Source organism: Crassostrea angulata, chromosome 9, assembly GCF_025612915.1.
Source record: "Crassostrea angulata isolate pt1a10 chromosome 9, ASM2561291v2, whole genome shotgun sequence".
Classification (NCBI taxonomy): domain Eukaryota; kingdom Metazoa; phylum Mollusca; class Bivalvia; order Ostreida; family Ostreidae; genus Magallana; species Magallana angulata.
The window spans coordinates 32,329,423-32,350,544 of NC_069119.1; the positions used below are offsets into that span (position 1 = coordinate 32,329,423).

A 21,122-nucleotide genomic window follows, 5' to 3' on the forward strand; every position below is an offset into this window, starting at 1 on the left:
TGGGGATGTGTTTAACGGGTTTAATTTTGTCAACTGTCACTTCCGGTTCTTACCGGAAGGGTTCAAACAAATCCTGTTTTTAACAAGTTTAGCTGACTTTTTTGGAATTTCATCTAGCCTGATAAACAGTGATGTACATTAAGCAAATGTACGAGAAATACCAGCTTTTGTTTTTATTAATCACTTTCGTTCGTCCGTTTCGGTCCCGAGACAAAAAATATTGTTTCAAAGAGATCTTAGATTTGGCAGAGTCGTGAACAACCAAACTTTGAGGCAAGATTGACTTATGATTGTACAAATGGTTAACATTTTTGTTTAGATCGGCGTTACTTCTGGTCGTCACAGAAAGTACTTAAAAAATTGATTTCTTTTTCATTCTCGTTGTTTTACATGTAAGTAACGTCTGGATATATCATTCACAATAATTATCATATCAACTTTTTTTGCATGTAAGAGAAGCAATGTCTTACAGTTAAATTGATACATGTATATCAAAACGGAAGACCTTTTTGTTGCTTTTGCAACAAGTGTCTAGTTATTATTATTTTTTTTTCCCCTTTTCTGTCCACAAGATTTCTCAAAGATGGATGGATAGATTTTCTTGAAATTTTCAGGACTGATAGAAAATGATAATATCTCTAGGCGTTTTTTTCATTTTGTCAAAATTCACTTCCTGTCGTCCGTTTCCTGTCCCCCGACAAAAAGCTATGGACAATGAGATCTCAGAAACCATAAAGACTTGAACCTCCAAACTTTGTGGGATGATAGACCTATTGCTGTAGATGTGTTTAAACTATTTTGTTTTGTTCATCGTAACTTCCGGTCGTCACCGGAAGCACTTCAAAAATCATGTTTTTACGCATTTTATTTGTTTAACATAAAATTGAAATATAAGTATAAACGCTTTCATATGTCATCTATCCGATGATTAATAAACAAAAAAAAATTACTTCCGGTGAGATATCTCAAATATCTCAAGTAGTCTTTTTAAAACAAATATTATGACAGCGAAATCTCATGAAATGTAAGTGACCAAGACACGAAACTTACATGGATGATAGACATTTGATAGAAGATGTGTTTAACCGTTTTTATTTTATGAACCATCACTTCCGGTCCACACCGGAGGAGTTCAAACAATCCAAGTTGTTTAAGAGATTTACTGTTTTTGTTTGAAAAAGTAGGACAAATTCATAGTCAATAAAGTTCTGTTGTGTAATGGTTAACAAACACTAACTTTCATTTTCATCGAACACTTCCGTTTGTCCGTTTCCTGTCCCGAGACAAAAAACCTTGATTCTTAGAGATCTCAAAAACGGTGACGACTTGAACAATCAAACTTTGTGGGATGATAGACCTATGTATGTACATGTGTTTACATTATTTTGTTTTGTTCGGCGTAACTTCCGGTCGTCACCGGAAGCACTTCAAAAATCATGTTTTTACGCATTTTATTTGTTTAACACAGAATTGAAATATAAGTATAAACGCTTTCATATGTCATCTATCCGATGATTAATTAACAAAAAAAAATTGCTTCCGGTGAGATATCTCAAATATCTCAGGTAGTCTTTTTAAAACAAATATTATGACAGCGAGATCTCATAAACTGTAAGTGACCAAGACACGAAACTTACATGGATGATAGACATGTGATAGAAGATGTGTTAAACCGCTCTCATTTTGTGAACCATCACTTCCGGTCTACACCGGAAGAGTTCAAACAATTCAAGTTGGTAAAGAGTTTAACTGTTTTTGTTTGACAATGTAAGACAAATTGATAACCAATTAAGTCCTGTTGTGTAATGGTTAAGAAATACTTACTTTCATTTTCATCGAACACTTCCGTTTGTCCGTTTCCTGTCCCGAGACAAAAAACCTTGATTCCTAGAGATCTCAAAAACGGTGACGACTTGATCAATTAAACTTTGTGGGATGATAGAAGTATGTATGTGCATGTGTTTACACTATATTGTAATGTTCGGCGTAACTTCCGGTCGTCACCGGAAGCACTTCAAAAATTTGGGTTTTTTTCATATTTTATTCATTTTACATAAAATGAAAATATCAGTATATAATCTTACATATGTTATGTATATAATGTAAAATTAGCAAATAAATTTTACTTCCAGTGAGATATCTCAAATATATCTCTGTAGCTTTCCTTTTTACAAATTTGATGTCCGCGAGATTTTTGTCACTGTAAGTGATTGAGACACGAAGCTCTCATGATTGATAGAAATTTGATTGGGGATGTGTTTAACGACTCTAATTTTGCCAACTGTCACTTCCGGTTCTTACTGGAAGGGTTCAAACAAATCATGTTTTTAACAAGTTTAACTGACTTTCTCAGGTGTTTCATCTAGCCTGATAAACAGTGATGTACGCTTAGCAAATGTACGAGAAATACCAGCTTTTGTTTTTATTAATCACTACTGTTTGTCTGTTTCCGGTCCCGAGACAAAAACTATTGTTTCAAAGAGATCTAAGATTTGGCAGAGACGTGAACAACCAAACCTTGAGGAAAGTTTAATTTATGATTGTACAAATGGTTAACATTTTTGTTTAGATCGGCGTTGCTTCCGGTCGTCACAGAAAGTACTTCAAAAACTGATTTCTTTTTCATTTTCGTTGTTTTACATGTAAGTAACGTCTGGATATATCATTCACAATAATTATCATATCTACTTTTTTTCTATGTGAGAGAAGCAATGTCTCACAGTTAAATTGATACATGTATATCAAAACGGAAGACCTTTTTGTTGCTTTTGCAACAAGTGTCTAGTTTATTTTTATTTTCATTTGAGCTTCTAATAAATTAACCAACTTGGATTTTGATGTGAGGCGTCTACGAATCCAACTTGATTTCAAAGCAAGTGTAAAATCAGAGTAATCAATCATTTTCAATCCCCCAAGTCTATAATCTTGAATGACAATATTTTTTTAATTTTGTGGACTTTGCCACCCCATAGGAAATAATATAGTTCTTTATCAATTTCTTTTAACATTTCATTGTTGGGGTTTGGTAAGGTAAGAATAAGGTGGTTAAATTTTGGAAGAATTAAATTTTTCAAAACCACTAGTCGTCCAAAAGGTGTTAGTTTTCTGCGTTTCCATTGTTTCAAAGTACTTTGAATTTTTTGAAATATTGGGTTGTAATTTAAATCAATCATGTCAGTAAGATTTATGGAGAATTTAATTCCTAACAAGTCAAAAGTGTTATTTCCCCATTCTAATTTCCATCTTGAATGATGAAAAACCTCTTTTGAAAATGTTTTTGCTCCCAATCCAAACAAGTTTTGTTTTAGAAAAATTTATTTTCAGTCCTGATAAGTCAGCAAAAAAATCTAGTTCTCTTAGAATTCTATCTAATGATTCTAGGGAACCATCTGAAAACAGAGTAGTATCATCTGCATACTGTGAAAGTTTATATTCTTCTCCTTCTATAATTATACCTTTAATATCTTTGTTATTTCTTATAAGAATCCCTAAAACTTCTGCGCATAAAAGAAAAAGATATGGTGAAATTGGGTCACCTTGTCAACAGCCCCTTTGAGGGTAAAAATAATCTGACGCTATCCCATTTTGAATAACACATGACTTGATTCCACTATAGAGAGTTTTTACTCAATCTTTAATTGAATCACCAAAATTAAATAGATCAAGGGTCTGGTAAATAAAATTCCAAGATAGGAATCAAATGCTTTTTCAAAGTCTATCAACATTAATAATCCTGGTTTTTGGTTTTGTTCAGTATAGTTCATTAAATCATACACTAGTCTAATATTTTTTCCTATGAATCTCCCCTTTAAAAATCCTGTTTGGTCACTACTGATTAGTTTGTCTAAGACTTTTTTTAATCGTTCAGCTATACATCCAGAGGCTAATTTATAGACAACATTCAATAGACTTATTGGGCGCCAATTTTTTAAATATTGCTTAGGTTTTCCTTCTTTGGGAATACAGGTAATAATTCCTAATTTATTGGTTTCTGAAAAATTTAACAATTCATATGAGTTATTTATTGCCCGTGTTATAAAGGAACCCAAGTCTTTCCAAAAAAATATAAAAAAAAAACTTGCTAGAGAAGCCATCCGGTCCAGGACTTTTATCATTCTTCATTTTTTTAAGAAAGTTTAATACTCCTGTTTTGATTAATGGGCCTTCAATGTATTGCAATTCCTTAGTTTCTAATTTTGGAAAGTCAAACTGATTTATTTTTTCTTTAACAACATTTTCTCCAGCTTCCTGTGTTTTTTTACTATACAGCTTCTCATAGAAGTTTTTTGTTTCATTTAAAATTTCATATTGATCATATATTATTGTTTCGTCTTCTTGCACTAGTTTTGGTATTTGCTTATTGATAAAAATTTTAGATTCTAAAGAAGTAAAGTACTTAGAAGGCTTTTCACGTTCCTCTATCAATTTGCTGCTTGACCGTAAACACTGTCCTTTAAGCCTTTCTTTTCTAATATTCTCAAGTTCATTTCGTTTACTGATAATATCAGGCAAGGATTGCTCTCCTAAGTTTTGTTCCAGAATTAGTATTTCTTTTTCTAATTGTGATTCTCGCTAACTTGCATTTTTCTTCTTAAAAGTAGAGTATGAAATTGTTTTCCCTCTTATTTCCATTAACAAGATGTCTAGAAATATTTGGTCATTTATTGTAAAAGATATTATGTCATTGTCTATCTCTGGAATTAATTCTCTATTATAGACTAAACAGGCATATTGTAGCTTAACCTCGCAAATCTTTTCCTTAATTAGTTTAACATAATCCTTGTCTGTTAGTAGTGAATTATTAAATTTCCAAAAACCTTTACCCCTCTTAAATTCATTTGTTTTAAAAATTAACACTACTGGTGAATGGTCTGATCGATAACTATTTTCAAACTTTATTTGTGGAGCCAGAGATAAAAAGGATTGTGAGATCCAAAAAAATTCAAGTCTTCCCTGTTTAATTGGGTTTCTCTTTCTCCAGGTGTATCTTCTTAATGTGGGATTATTTTCTCTAAAAATATCAATTAAGTCAAGAGTCTCCATGAGTTTATGAACTTCTACTTGTGCCTTAGGATTATTTATTCTTTTATAGTTCATTGTATCTAGGTCTTGATTCAATACTAAGTTGAAATCCCCACCTATTATAACATATTGACCTGAGTAAATTTCTTCTATCTTTCCTAACAGTTGGGAATAAAACTCTGGTGTATCAGAATTTGGGCTATATAAGTTGACTAGTAAAAATTGTAGGTTGTCAATTGTAGCCTCTAAAATAAGATAATTTCCATTTTCATCTCTGTAACTTTTATGTACTTTAACTTCACAATTATCATTAAAGAGAATTGCAATTCCCTGAATTTAAAAAGACATCATGACCCCACATTGTTTCTATATAATTTTCCTCTTCAGTTGTAAAATGTGTATCTTGAATAAAATAAACATTATATTTTTTCAATTTTAAATTCATTAAAACATCTTGACACTTTCTTTCATCCCCTAGTCCTTGACAATTTACAGAGATGATTTTCAGTTGGTTGGTCATATAATCATCTGTTAATTTAACCATTGTCAAACACAAAATACATAACAAATATCATGCCCCGATAGAGAGAAGAGAGGGATATTATGTTCCCTATTGAAAATAAAAGGCTGTGCATATTAGAAAAGGTACTAATTGCGCAGACTGGCAAAAGCATGGTAGTTTATTTTAACTAGTTTCTAGCATGACCCTGTACTTGGTAATACACATATATGAAAAAAAATTGTTATATTATCTTTAAAATAGGGACGTTTGAAGAGACAGCAGTGCTAATCCTCATGTACAGTTATGTTAAGAAGTTAATTGTGAGGATGTAATTCAATTGGAGAATTACTTATTTTTTGTAAAATTAAACGCATAATTACATCCTCCCCGACTCATGTACATAAGCATGTAATAAAGAACAAAATCACGTCTAAAAGTAACACTTACTATTTAAAGGATAACGCACGCATATCTCTCAGGTGTTATCAAAGTGTTGTGACTTTATATAAAAACAAAAAAGGGGGGAACACGGAAAAGAACAGAGAAAAGATCCATTCTCTGATGCTCAGCTGTTAAACCGGATACGACTCTGCTGATACTAAATATAAAACCCGAATTGTACACTGAGAAATTCTGGCGTAACATACACAATGAAATGAAATGGGCGGACGATAGCGCATTATTAATAACACTTTAAACAAAATAAAATATGGAAAAATGTAGAAAAAATGGAAAAATCATAGAAAATTTACAAATCAGGTAGATTGAAGGTTATAATGAAAAAGGTCATATAATTGTGAGAATAATAAAGTAAAAAAAAGTCTTTCTATATATATATATATATATATATATATATATATATATATATATATATATATATATATATATATATATATATATATATATATATCAATAAGGGGAAAATGGTAATTAAGTTACACAGGGAAATACCGTATTTTGTTCTTCGCCACCGATATTGTTTACCCGACAAGTATTAATGTTTTTCACTGCGCTCAGTCCGACATCCTTTATGTGAACGAATCTGCGCGCACCTATTTTGCTTCCATACCATCTTGATACCACGACAGTTACATTTAGATGTTCATTGTCGATAAGGGATCTCAGCGAGGCTCTCCCTGCCCCATGTTCTCCGTCGTCGTGTGCCCCCTCGTGAATGGTTCCGTCATTACTCTTAAATCGATAGGCAAACACATTGTGGCTTGCACTTGACACTGTAGGGACACGCATGACATCGATGAGAGCTCCTCTGACCTGCTTGAGAGATTCGGTCGGTGTAGCGTGGGCGGTGAACCGATTACCGTTGTCCTCTTATTGTTTACCCGCAGAGATTGGACTTTTGATTTCTTCACCTGAGATGACCTCGTCAGCGGATGGACGTTGGCCCAGTTTGTCTCTGTATATATTGCCACTCTTTGTAAAAACCAACTTGTCTCCCTTGATTTTCGTGTCCACATTTTTGGCAGCGTACTTCTGTTGTATATCAAACAGTTTCTTGCGTTTTTCCCTCAGCTCCTCTGGCTGGTGGCTGGCTATTCTGATGGGCGACTTTTTACTGCGGAGTACCGGGATCTTCCTCATCACCATTTATATCTTTGTAAATTTTGTCAGCAAACTGGATACACACCGGTCTAGGAAATTTTCTTCTTGCGTCTCTGTCACCCATTCTATATAGGGCCTTAATATGCATGTTTCCAACAGACTCCTTATCCATTTCCAGTTCCTTTTCAGAAACGTTTTGTATTATTTTTGCCAGGTTTTCGTTGTTCCCTCTTTCCGGATCCTGTTCTTTAATTCCGTTAATGATAATGTTATTTTCAAGAGAAAACGGGCTTTTAGTTCTAGGATCTGTTTTTCTTCAGAATTTACACGGAATTCCAGTTTGATCACATAGTCTCCTAGTCTACTAAGCTCCCGTAGAACTTTCTTTGATTGCTTCCGAGTTCCGTAACGGTATATAAGGTATCATTCGCTTGTTCCTCCACCAATTCCACCTGTTCTTGCATTCGATGCTTAACTTGGATATCGTTCGTTAATTCATCTAGATGTCGACCTTGTGCATCCATTCTTAACATGAAGCCCCCAAGGGTATTTTGGATATTGGTATTCCTTGGAAAATATCCCTAATTCGAAATTCTTCAATGTTGTCCTTTGGAGGAGGAGTCTCCGTTTCCGTTTCCGATTCCATATTCGCTGAATCAGATACTCGGTGTCTTTTCCTATTATATAAACTCTGGGTCGCGTTATTACTCATGTATGTAGATCAGTGAATACAGCCCAAACAGGTAAACAGGTAAACAAACAGATCCCCTTTGTTGATTTAAGACCAAATAAAACACTTACTGATTTACTGTCCACAGTCACAACACGGACAGACACCGGATATTGGTTTTGTTATAATTTTTCACAAGTCTTTTCCACTATTTCATCTAAATTTCACTAAAAATTTCACTCTTAGGGTGCACGTTAAAAAAAACCCTCCTTACATGCCGGGCATGCGCAGATCAAAATAAATATATTGAATTTCTTTCCAATGTTTAAACAATAAACCAGAGAGGAATGCATATCATATTATCATTTTGAAAATAACTTGGGAGATAAATGTTTAGCTTTAAACGGGGAATGGGTTCGCTTGATCGCTTTCTCTCAATGTGTCTCTCGTACTAATATCATTAAAATTATGTGTCAAGATAAAATGGATGCTTAATATAGGCTGATTATAAATGTATGCAAAATTAACTCTACCGAACAAAGGATTGAATCAGTTGTTGAAATACATACTAAATGTATTTAACGATGAAAGAGAGAATAGTTTAAAATGACAGGCACTGACATGATACATGAATGTTAATAATTGTCAATGTTCTTCTATTTAAAACGTTTTAAATTCACATTGTTGCATTGTTTAAATAAAAAAGTACTTGTCGTTGTTTTAAGAATAATTAGGCAGTATTTATTCTAAAAACAACGACAAGTACTTTTTATCATTCCGTAAAAAAGTTACAAAACGAAAAAAAACGCATGATCACGCACGGTTAAAACGCAAACTAATTTTTCTGATACACGCACGATCCCGCACGCTAAACGAACGATCACCCAAGTTCACGAACTATTTAACACGATTGGCTTGTCAACGATAACGTTATTACCACTGTAGCAGGGAGTCATTCCTGTATTTTGATGTGAAACATGTTGGTTCAATAGTGTTGTAGGAGGTGCTTGGAAGTCGGATGCAAAACGATGACTGTTGACAGGTGTGCTTACTTTTCGTGCAAGAAGAAAATAGGGCAGACGGTAAGTGAAATAGTGTGAAAATGACATGGATGGGAGATGGGGCGGTACAGACTGACAGGGAGGGAACACGTTAGATTACAGGTTGCACCCTGTCCCGGGGGGTCGTCTCTCTTTAGGGAACACGGTAGGGTGGAGTCTAAATGGACTAAAATGAGTAAATTTTTGACATTGCACAGGGGGTTCAATTACACATTTTATTTGACCAGAAAAAGATATGGGTGTTATTTTGGGAAACATTTTAACCTTACAGTTCTTCCTTAAATCTAAAAAGTAGTTTCAAGTCACTTTCAAGTCATTTTAATCCAGGTGCAAATTATATTTTTCCCGCAACAGAGTGGTAAATGAGAGTTTCCCCACCCACAATTCCATGCATAAAAAACTCTCCCCTGCTACCCAGGCGCCTGTGTACTATATAATATTGGACAAAAATCTTTTAAATTCTACACTGAGTGATTTATGCTACCTACTACAAGAAAGGAACTATCCCAATGAACACGAAATTAACCCGCCATGATAGAAATGGGCTACTGCAGAAAGTGGAAAAATGTGTTATTCCATATGTCCAACACACAACCCAAAAACAAGTTTTTCCAAATTATAAAACGCAACCTTTCACTTTAAGAACGGGGTCATAATATGGATCAAATTTCAGATCATTAACAGTAAGCGACTAGGGCTGCCTCTGAATAAGATTTTAACCCTTGCCAAATTTGAAAATATCGGAGAAAGACCAGCTGTATGTAAATGCAAAAACAAGATGTGCAACCTGTCCTTACCAATATGACGGCCAACAGTTCAAGTTCAAATACGACAGAAATTTTTTAATACATTCCTCTATTACATGTAAATGTTCCAATTTAATCTACGTTATAACATGTGCTGGATGTAAGATCATTATTTTGGTCAAAGCCGGGATACCCTCAGACACAGAAGGATCGTCCAACGACAACAAATTAGTGAAACAAAATACCAGTGTACGACTGTTAGGGGATACCTCAGAAACTGTGCCAAAATCATTTTTCCGAACTATACAGTGTGTCCTACCTAAATATTTTATAAAACAATAACTGAAAGAGAACATGAATCAAATGAAAAACATTTCATTTGATTATATAAACCAAAGCTGCATGCATTATTATTATCATGGATTTTTAAATATATTTCATGTTTTAGAATACAATTATAGAATATACGAATATATTTTATGATTTTCACGCACTATTACAAAATGCTTCTGGTATGAAGTCATAATGAACTCTAAAAACTGTAACATATACTATATGTAACATGGCGTCACAATGATAATTTGCAATGTGTGTGCCTATGTATTTATGGTTCTATGGTGATTGCTCAACACCCCGGTTGTTGAAGATTACAATGAAGCCGGTAGATATTTGTTTTTTTTTCGGCATATATATATATATATATATATATATATATATATATATATATATATATATATATATATATATATATATATATAATAATAATAATAATAATAATAATAATAATAATAATAATAAAAAATAACAGAAAGCCGATTCAAAACTCTACCTGTTTCATTATAATCTTCAGGAGTTTTGAACAATCACCATAGATACATAAGTACATACATTTCAAATGATCATTGTGACGTCATATAACATCAAGAATATGTTGCGCTTTTCAGAGTTCATTATGACGTCAGAGTATAAGCGTTTTGTAATAGTACGGGAAAAACATATAATATATTCAAATATTCTATAATTGTACAAGAAAAACATAAAATATATTCAAACATTCATAATTAAAATGCATTCAGTTTTGGTTTATATAATGAAATGAAATGTTTTTCTTTTGTTTCACGCTCTTTTTCGGTTGTTATTTTATAAAATCTATAGATAGGACACACTGTAAAGTTCGGAAAAATGTTCTTGGCACAGTTTCTGAGATGTCCGCTAACAGCCGTGCACTGGTATTTTGTTTCACGAATTTGTTGTCGGTGGACGGTCATTCGATGTCTGAGGGTATCCCCGGTTTGACCAATATAGTTTTCTCCACATCCTGCACATGTTATGACGTAGATTAGATTAGAACTTTCTTATGTAATAGAGGAATGTATATTAAAATTTCTGCCGTTTTTGAACTCGAACTGGTGGCCTTCTTGTAGGTAAGGGCAGGTGGCACATCTTGGCTTCTGGCATTTACGGACATCTGGTGTTTCTTCGATATTTTCAAATTTGGCACGGGTTAAAATCTTTTTCAGAGACGGACTTTGTCGTTTACTTTTAATGATCTGAAATTTGTTTAAGACTTCTTTCATTTTTTTTTATCACGTTCTAAAAGTTGAAGGTTGCTTTTTATAATTTGGTAAAACTCTTGATTTTTCGGGTTGTGTGTTGAGACGTATGGAATAACACCGTTTTCTGATTTATCTTTTATCTGTAGTAGCTCATTTCTATCATGGCATGTGGCTTTTTTGATTCCATGTTCCACTAGTGATTTGGGGTAGTTCCTTTGTTGTAGCAAGTAGCGTAGTTCACTTAGTCTGGAATTTAGAAGATTTTTGTCCGATATTATAGTACAAAGGCACCTGGCTAAATTATAAGGTATGTTGTTCTTAATGTGTTTTGGATGGCACGAATCATAAACAAGGTATTGTTTGGTGTCGTAGGTTTATAATATATATCAGTAATAATTTTTTCCTCTCTTTTTATGATCATAACATCAAGAAATGGGAGTTTTTGTTCGTTACAGTCCATTGTAAATTTCAAATGGTTGTTTAAATTGTTTAAAATATTGTAAAACTTATTTAATTCATCCTTGGTTTTAGTCCAAATTATAAAACAGTCGTCCAAAAATCTTGTCCATGATTGTTGTATGAAAGTTTTAAATTCAACACTAAATTGGTCCTCCAGGTTTTTATATAGCTTTTCCTACAGAAATCCTAGTACAAGTGTAGCATAGGTTGGGGCAACTTTAGTTCCCATAGCTGTTCCAAGTTTTTGTTTATATGTTATCCCATCAAAATTCATGAAATTTTGTTCCAGAATGAATTTTAAACTTTGTAAAATGAAAGGCTTGGTGGAACGGTCATGGAGTAGGTCTGGAAATTTGTCGATCCAGTGTTCAATAGCTTCTAGTCCGAGTTCATGTGGGATGTTGGAATAGAGGTTGGTCACATCAAATGATACTAAAATGGCATCTGGTTGAACGTTCTCAGGAATGGAATTTAAAAAATCAATGGTATTTCTAATATAGCTTTTAACTTTGGACACGTACGGTTTTAATAATAAATCCAATAAATTGCTGATCCTATGCGTCTCACAAGATGGTCCTGCAACTATGGATCGCAGTTTTAAATCCTCAGGTTTTGAAACACATACATATGAAGAGAATGATTCTTTACACAAGTTGCTGATAATCTGACTTATATGAACCTTCGGTAATCCGTAAAAGTTGCTTGTCTTAACATCAAAAGATAACATATACTTGATGTTATATGACGTCACAATGATCATTTGAAATGTATGTACTTATGTATCTATGGTGATTGTTCAAAACTCCTGAAGATTATAATGAAACCGGTAGAGTTTTGAATCGGCTTTCTGTTATTTTTTATTATTTAATACTTGTGTGGATTAACATTTTACTCATTTTGGAATATATATATATATATATATATATATATATATATATATATATATATATATATATATATATATATATATATAATTTCATAGATAAGAATTAAACTTACTTTTCAGAACGTTTTGGCGTTCTATATATCTGTATATAGCCATCGTTGTGTTGTTGAACGGCAATCCAACCCATAGGCAGTGGGTATTGACATTATAACTAAGGCCGTATCGACTAAGACTTCCGGTTGATCTTATAAGTAGATATTTCAGGAACCGGCCGTTCTCGTTTAGCATCTGTACTGTGTTTGTTGAACCATCACACACCAAGATGTGTGACAGCGCGTCAGTGCAGATTCCAAGTGGCCATATTTTTGAATTTGGTGGACGTCCATTGTAGGAGAAACGATGTATTCCACAACGATCTGTCACCACTACAGCATCATCGTCAGACACCACGACATCCCCATTGTTGTTCTCTGTTATATATATTGGCTGTCTAAACAATTCCCATCCTTTTTTGTGATGTTGTATGGTTTGTGTCAGTTGTCCACTCTGGTTGTACCGGGCTACTTTGCCTGTCCTTGAATGTATATAACACATCCCGATCAATAGATCCCCAGTGCACGGAGACCAAGTCACACATTGTGGTATCGATGTAAAGTCTGTTCTCTTTATAATTGTAGTTGTTGTTTTCCTATCCTTTAACAGTTTGTTGATGTTAAACGTTCTATTTATATAAATCAATTCACTTTCACTGTTCACTGTGTGTGATCCATACCCAGAACTACATAAATCCATCACATAATGTAAAGTCACACCTGTTGTGTTTGTCAATATGAGATTGTTTTCATGATCATTAACCCAAGCACAATCTGACGTCACACAGGATATGTGTTTAAAATCATGAACACCCTTCACTGTAATTAATTTATGGATCGCTGGAGCAGACATCAATTTCAGGGGAAACCTATTTCCTAAACGCCTAAGTCCTCCCTCTGTTATTTCGATTTCACACAGTGACTGAATCAAACAATCCCTGTTTAGTAATTTGGTCATGGATAGTTTGCAGGTCTGAAGTTCAAGATATATAAAAGGGAGATGTTTTCTTTTTATGAATGAAATGAATGATAACGGATGGATTGCTGATTGTTCATATCTTTGTACATTTTTTTGTAGGCGGGCTAAAAGTTTGGTCATTTCTTTCGCCTGTTTTGAACATTTGGTTTTGATATCAAAGTCACAAAACACATTGAACAAGAAATTGTGTTGTACAACGTCAATAAGTTCCTTCAGATTTATGGACTTTTGTATCATCTGAGATTGAAAGAGCATGAGTTTTGTGTGACAAAGTTTGAAATCAGCATTGATTCTTGCCAAAAGAATAGGTCTGTTAAAGAGAGCCTCACTCCTGATGGTGTGGATTGTTTCCATGTATTGTTGTCGCTTTATGTTTATATCTAGAAGTCGGTGGAGTCCTTGCCCGTTTCCGTATCTGTGCGAATTGTCCTCAGAACAAGAAACACACACAGGAATTTGACAAATTTCACAGTATTTTTCATAGACTTTGTTCGGATGTCTCACACAGATCTCTTGTGTAGGGATAGGGTTTATTTTTTCACCAAATGTCCCAACATGTTCTGCAGTTTTGAGATCTTTTACATGTTTCTCTTTACACCTGAGACACAGATCACATGGACACGATTCACAATAGTATTCTGTATTTCCCGGACAGTTAGAGCACTGAAGCACTTTATATGCAATGCCTACTGTATTCATGGTGCGGAGGGTTTTGTTTTCTTTAATCATAACCTGCATGTTAAATGAAATAAATGTCTTAATTTAATCAATTCCAATGATGTCAGATACATTTCTCCAAACACTGTTCCATAGGAGTGATACCAAATTATATAAGTAATAATTCAAATTTAGAACAGATGTTACTTTAGGTAACACTATATTTTCTCTGGATAAATAAATGGTTTTGACAGTGGTTTAAGAAGTACGAAACCATTATATAAATACCGCCAAAACTATTCTCTCTCTCTCTCTCTCTCTCTCTCTCTCTCTCTCACTCTCTCTTTGCCCATTCTCCTCTCTTGCTCTCTATGTTAAACACCCTTGCGAATGGGTTTGGAATGTTTTCTTTATCGTTGCTAAGTATGTAATAAATCCAGAGGTGCTCGAATGAAAGTTCACGAGACTTCTCAAAGATTTGTTCAGTTCCTGTAAAATTTCGAGCGGAAATATAAGTGGTCGAATAATATTTTCAAAATACGTAAGTAATGGTAGTTTTTCATATCATATCCAACTTTGATTTATGTTAAAACATAAAAATCTATTTAGATATATGTCTTAATTCATCATATAGCGGTTAGTTAAACTAAACGAAGGTATTCAAAACAGAGTAATCGTTCGTGTTCAGCTACTCTTCAGGTGGTTCAAAATGTAAACATTGGGTTGCTTAATACAATCATAGCCATGTTTGCCATGTTTGATCCTTTTAGTGTGCAATACCATGTATTTTAAAAAATGAATGGGTGTCTGTTTTGTATAGAAACTTAGTATATCGAGCCATCTTTAAGGAACATTCTGCATAAAATAGTAAAGTCTGTTTCACTATTGATGCTATTACTACGTCAGGGGCAGATCAAAGAAAATCCATAGGGGTGATTGCTATTAAGCATGTTAATTGTTGTAACAGCAAAAAATACTCATGTTATCCACCAATTAATAAAGATATAGTTTAAAACCAATAAACGTCTAGCTTTTTAATTGACTACAAGTACTTTATATTTAAGGAAATACATGTAGAATATAAAGACCAGGCACGATTTTTACTGCAAAACTGAAAGGGTCAAATAGAATCACGTGGTCTAAAATTAAATGACAATAACATTCGCAGGGGTGTTAAAGGTGAAGTCCGATCATATTGTACATTGGGAGGCTATATATATTAACATTTCGTTAAATGACATTTTTACGCCAAAAGTTACCATAACGCTAGTCAAAAGATAAAAAACAATAAAAATAAGGTTTACATGTTGTTTCTGTATGCAGATTAAATCAGATGCAAGCGCAGGACAATGTCTTTTTAATCACTTAAAACTGCGCAGCAGCAGACTTTAATCGATTGTTTAAAAATCTGTAAAAATATGAAATGAGGTCATTGTGTCTACTCTATTTGTTGAGTATAAAAAGTTGAAGTTTGTCAATTTAAGTTGTATATTTGAGCATAATGCGTACCCTTGTCCTCTCTTTCTCTGTCTGTATCATAATTTCTTTGCTTAAGTTTCTCTCTCAGGTTTGATTTTAATCAGACTTTTAAAACTCAAAATTTTCAAAACGTGAAAAAATCAATACATTACCTTAATATAACACTACAATCTTATATTATCCATGTAGTTAGAATGTTTAAATGTCCAGCCTGCAATGATACCTTAAGTAAGGTATACCTGAATTTATGCAGAATTTGTCAGCCCAACAAGAGAAGAGTAATCGGATTGGTGTAATTTCTGAATAGACTGTTACTTGACCTTAAACGTTGAATTAAATATTTTTAAACATGTGTTTGTCAAAAAACGAATTGGTAGCATTCTTCAGTATTTAAATACATAAGATTAAAAATAACAAAAACTAAAGAAAACTAGTAACATGCGCCTGACTATAACCATGATTAAGAACAAATCTCGAAGACGTTTTATACTTAACCAATGAATAAAGGTTTGCCAACTTACACTATCAATTTTTAAACTTAAGCAGATCTGTCTCTCTCCGCGTCTCTCTCTCTCTCTCTCTCTCTCCGCGTCTCTCTCTCTCTCTCTCTCTCTCTCTCTCTCTCTCTCTCTCTCTCTCTCTCTCTTATATGTTTCATAATTTATTAAGTTATACACATTAGCATGGATAACTCAAAACGAATTGACCAGTTGGTGCATTCACTTATACAAAGTTTTATTTCCACTTTTGTAATTTTTAGTTCTCCTCTGAAATATCTTATTCTGCATGTATGCATTAAGATACAACAAAATTTGCAAACAATGATATAATGTGTTCAACCATAAAAGGGAAAGTGTGTCCCTGACTGCATGGTTTTGTATGTGGTAGCAATTGAAATCAATTTACAGAAATAGTTACATCACATCACAATTATAACCTACTTTCTAATCATCCTTATTTTTTTGGGGTACAAAAGTGTCTTCTCAATGTTTATTTTTTTATAGTCATCTTCTCTTATTTGGCAAAATTGAAATCGGTTTAAATATTTAGAATGCTGATAAATTTTTCAAAATACAATGTTTTGATTATTTTGAGACGAAAAGAAGAAACCTTTGATTCCCACAATCGAATGCTGTGATACCTATGGTAGTACCGGTAAACACATCATTGGCATTCATCTGAAGATTTTAAAAGTCATTTTTATAATAAAGGCTAAATTGCAAAATGATCATAACAAAATCTGCGTAATTAACAAATTCATCTATACTTTCTCTTTATTGTTGTTTTTCTCTCATTTTGTTTTAAGCAAAAAACGTGCACTGTATTTACAATTTTCAAAATACGACTCTTGCTATATCATCCATTCACTGTGCATGTTTAAAAATGTCAAAATATCACTCTGCCTGTCCTTTGCATATAGATGATAATAATACATTAGATGACGCGACTTATTTGAACAGCAGCCAGAAGAGTCTATAAGATGATAGGTGCGTATATCTAAAATAAAAACTGTTTTAAATTTAAAATCAAAAGGTAAAAAAACAAACATACAAAGAAAAAAAGAACGAAGGAAAAAAACTTTAAAAAAAACAAAAAAATTCCTCTAAGTCTGTTTTAGTTATGGTATCAAACATGAACATCGCCATGGAAATAAAGAATTTATATCGATGTACCACAGTAAAATATGTATCTGAAAAAAGTTACACGTATTTGTAGACTTATCAAACTGTATGGTGTTTAGGAATTTTGGTGCATATTTAACATCATCATTCTGTGGTTAGAAATATGTATATTTTTTCATTTAAAAATTCCAATACTTTAAGTTTTTGTCATCATTACCAATGTATTAATAGTTATAAGAATATGTTAATTTGTTATATATTCCAAAAAAGGTAAGTAAACATAAAATTGTAACAGCTATCATATATTGCTTAAATCATCTCTGTAAGTTGTTGCTGCCTTTCAAACATTTTTTCTTTTTTTTTCTTTCTCTCTCTATTAATTTTCATAATATCAATATTAGGCAATATGAGATTTTTCACCCTGTAACACACAAATTCCTTCATAAATGCAGTGCATTCTTTTTCTAATGTTAATCGTTTCATGTCTTTTTCAATTCAACGGTTGACTGAATCTTGTTAAAACAGTTACCTGTAAAGGAACGATATCGCATTCTGAAACTATTCTCAAAGTTTCATGTCTAAAATAGAACAGCATACATTGTGTGTAGCTAAGCCGAGTATGCAGCAGGACCTTGATGTATTAAATTTCAACTTTGTTTACGTAAACCATTCAACAGGCCCGCCAAAAGTATGTTAAGTGATATCTTTTTAAACAATGACTCAAGGTTAATCTTTTAAATGCATAGGAGAAAGTTACATGTACAATGTACTGATCCCAAATAAAACACGTAAAATATTCTTCTTTTCTTTCATATATAATATCTTTCTTTTTCTATCTGTTTTACTGTGATCAAAGTATCTTCATTTCTAAATACGTGGGTTTTTTTCGTTAAATCTCTCTCTCTCTCTCTCTCTCTCTCTCTCTCTCTCTCTCTCTCTCTCTCTCTTACAACTAACATAGGTTTTTAATCGTACAAATACCAATTTAATTTCACTTCTTACTCTCTTTCCTTCATTCCTTTAATCTCTCTTCTCGTTCTGTTTCCTTCCTTTAAATCACTTTGTTCTAAATAGCTCTTTATTTCTTAAACTTTACATTGTTCATAATATCTCTATGCCTTGACTTGAACATATATCATTCACGAACAGACATGAAAAGTAAATCGATATACTTCTGTACCATTGAAAATACGCCGGATTTAAAACTTAAGTTGTTAACAGAGAGAGAGAAAGAGAGAGAGAGAGTTTTGTGGTTTTTTCGTTACATCTTCTCTCTCTCTTTCTCTTATTCTCTCTCTCAAATTGATTTAAAGAAAGGAAACTGAACGAGAGAGAGAGAGAGAGAGAGAGAGAGGTTAGAGAAAGTAAAGTAAAGGCACACAATGTACACTTTATTTATAAGAAGTTACCTGTAGTGTATTTACATGTACAGTATATCTTTCAATGCCTTAACCTAAAAAACTAAGCATTTACATATAAAAAGATAATATATGAATTATTCTTTAACAGTCAGCAGTTTTTTCTGCAATACAATGTATGTGTTAAAATTTATGTTTAGCTTGAACAAATTTGGGAGCAATTTAAATTTCAAGACAGTTATTGCCTTACAAGAATATCTTTTATGGATACAGGAAAAAAACAACTTTTAAACACTTCACCAATCGACTTTACAATATACATGTGATGGCACATTAGATTGTACTTTTCACATGTACATATATGTACAATCTACATTTACACATTTGTATCGATATAAATATAATTTAAATGCATTTATTCAATTGATATGTTTACTTACTAAGGCATGTACTCTAAGGTAAAGTGTGTTTTCTCAACATTTCGCCATTTCACGTTGTTGAAAAAGAGGTAACTTTTTGTTAAGAGCTTTAAGATTTCTAAATCTTGATCTAATATGCAATTTCAGGTTGGATTTTTTTTAAAACTCATGTTTTTCCCCAAATTGAAATTTGTTTGTCATTTTTCAGTTGTACAATATCATATAGGTTAACAAAATATTTTGTGCTCGTTTCAGAAACTTTGCAGAATATACCAAATTTTAGTATTTTTTCGAATATGTCGCCCGCAATAAATTTAGATAAATTCACAATTTTCATTTACATTGCATTCGTGTAAAATCTATCAATTTTGTTTTGGTTTAAAACACAAATTACTTTCCTTTGCGAAATACTCTGAGAAAATTTGCGAAGTTTATCACAAAAGTTAATTGATAACTAATCAGTATCTCATTTAAGATTTTCATAACTGTTACAGTATAGTTGTCATACGTATGTTGGCAATTTTGTTAATATTATCCAAATATAGTTTCAAAGTGCGTTCAATATTGAGGTTCTTCCTGGATTGTTTAACAATTGTTGCATGTAGAAGTTTTCACTATTTTTTACTGTAAAACGAGAAAATTTGGCGCATACGTATTTTAGCGTAAACGCAAGTGCCAGTACATTAGCGCAATTATATTTTAGCGCATGCATCTTTTCTTTAAAAAAGAATACAAAAAATGCTGTTGTTTGATAAACGATCACGCCCAAAATTTAGTTCTGTGTTCACTCAAGCACGTGAACACATTGACTTTGATTTCTATCTCCCATGCACGGTAAACTGTCGTTGAGAACAGTACACTTACTTTTGTGTAAATCGTCAGTAGATAGATATGAAAACTTCATTTATTGGCGATGGTGTGTAATTCAAATTTGAGTTATCGGACTTTGAATTTAACGTGTCGACTTGGATAACACTAGAAGAGTCCCGAAACTAATAGTGAAATGCTTTGTAAATGGTTTCTTAATTCAAAACAATAGCTGGTCTTTCGTTAGAGACTTTAGAAGTTATTATATAAAAGAAAAAATAAGAAGACGCATTCATTTTATGTTAATGCATTTCTAGAGGATCCGCAGTAACTACAGAATTATAAAGAGTTGCTCATTAGCCAACCATATAGTATTTCACAAATATTTCAGTAAAATGTCATGTATATCGAAACAGTTGAGAATATATAATTAATCAAGAAAATAAATACTTTTCAACCTTTGGATAATGGCTGTAGTGGGGAAATACAACGACGGATTCAAGTGGGACAATATGAACACCGCCTGTATCGGTATTTGTTTTTTTTACTAAGATTATCAATCAAAATACCTAAAATTGAGACACTATTCATTTAGAGCATATGTCTTTCTGTGTTAAATACATAATTGTGTATCTGTGTAAAATACATATTATGTATTATGTTTTTAAGTCATTCACTCGTTTTTAGCTTGTCTAGATTGTTTCATTGGCGAAGAATGTAATACACCACGCCCGTATCCGAGTTATGAAAGGCAATTTGATCTTATTGTGATTGTAGAAAGGATCTTGTAATGTAACAATGGGATGTTTGCAAGGTAATATTTTCAAATTCAGAATAATTTATCAGTTATTGAACTTGAAAAGATAAACAGATTATGTAATGAAAATATTTGTATTAACAACTGTTACACTACAAAACATTACATATTACCGGAGCTCAAGACCAATATCCCTGTTGACAACATTGAAAGTCGTCTACTTAATAAGTACTTTATAGGAGATAACATATCCAAATTATGTCATAGATAAACAATTCCATTTCCGAAACATATATGGCGGATTTGTTTGAAATAATAGTTTTTGTTGGTGTCGCCAGGCTCCAAAATTATAACTATCAGTAAGTTTACAAGGGTATTAATCAGATGTTAATTGACAATAAGATGTCCAACTTTGCTATGGCTAGTACAAAAAGGAACTGAAATATAAATGAAATGATAAACACCCAGATAACATTATTTTACTCATACT

General features: G+C 32.7%; 1 protein-coding gene across 1 annotated transcript in view; it reads right to left on the reverse strand.

The window, feature by feature from the left end:
* The window catches only part of LOC128163597 (uncharacterized), a 36,933-nt gene extending 22,671 nt beyond the window's left edge, over positions 1-14,262 (reverse strand). The window contains exon 1 of the mRNA XM_052827223.1: positions 12,576-14,262. Coding sequence (XP_052683183.1) covers positions 12,576-14,262 — 1,687 coding nt within the window. The remainder of the gene's footprint in view (positions 1-12,575) is intronic.
* Between the last annotated feature and the right edge of the window lie 6,860 nt (positions 14,263-21,122).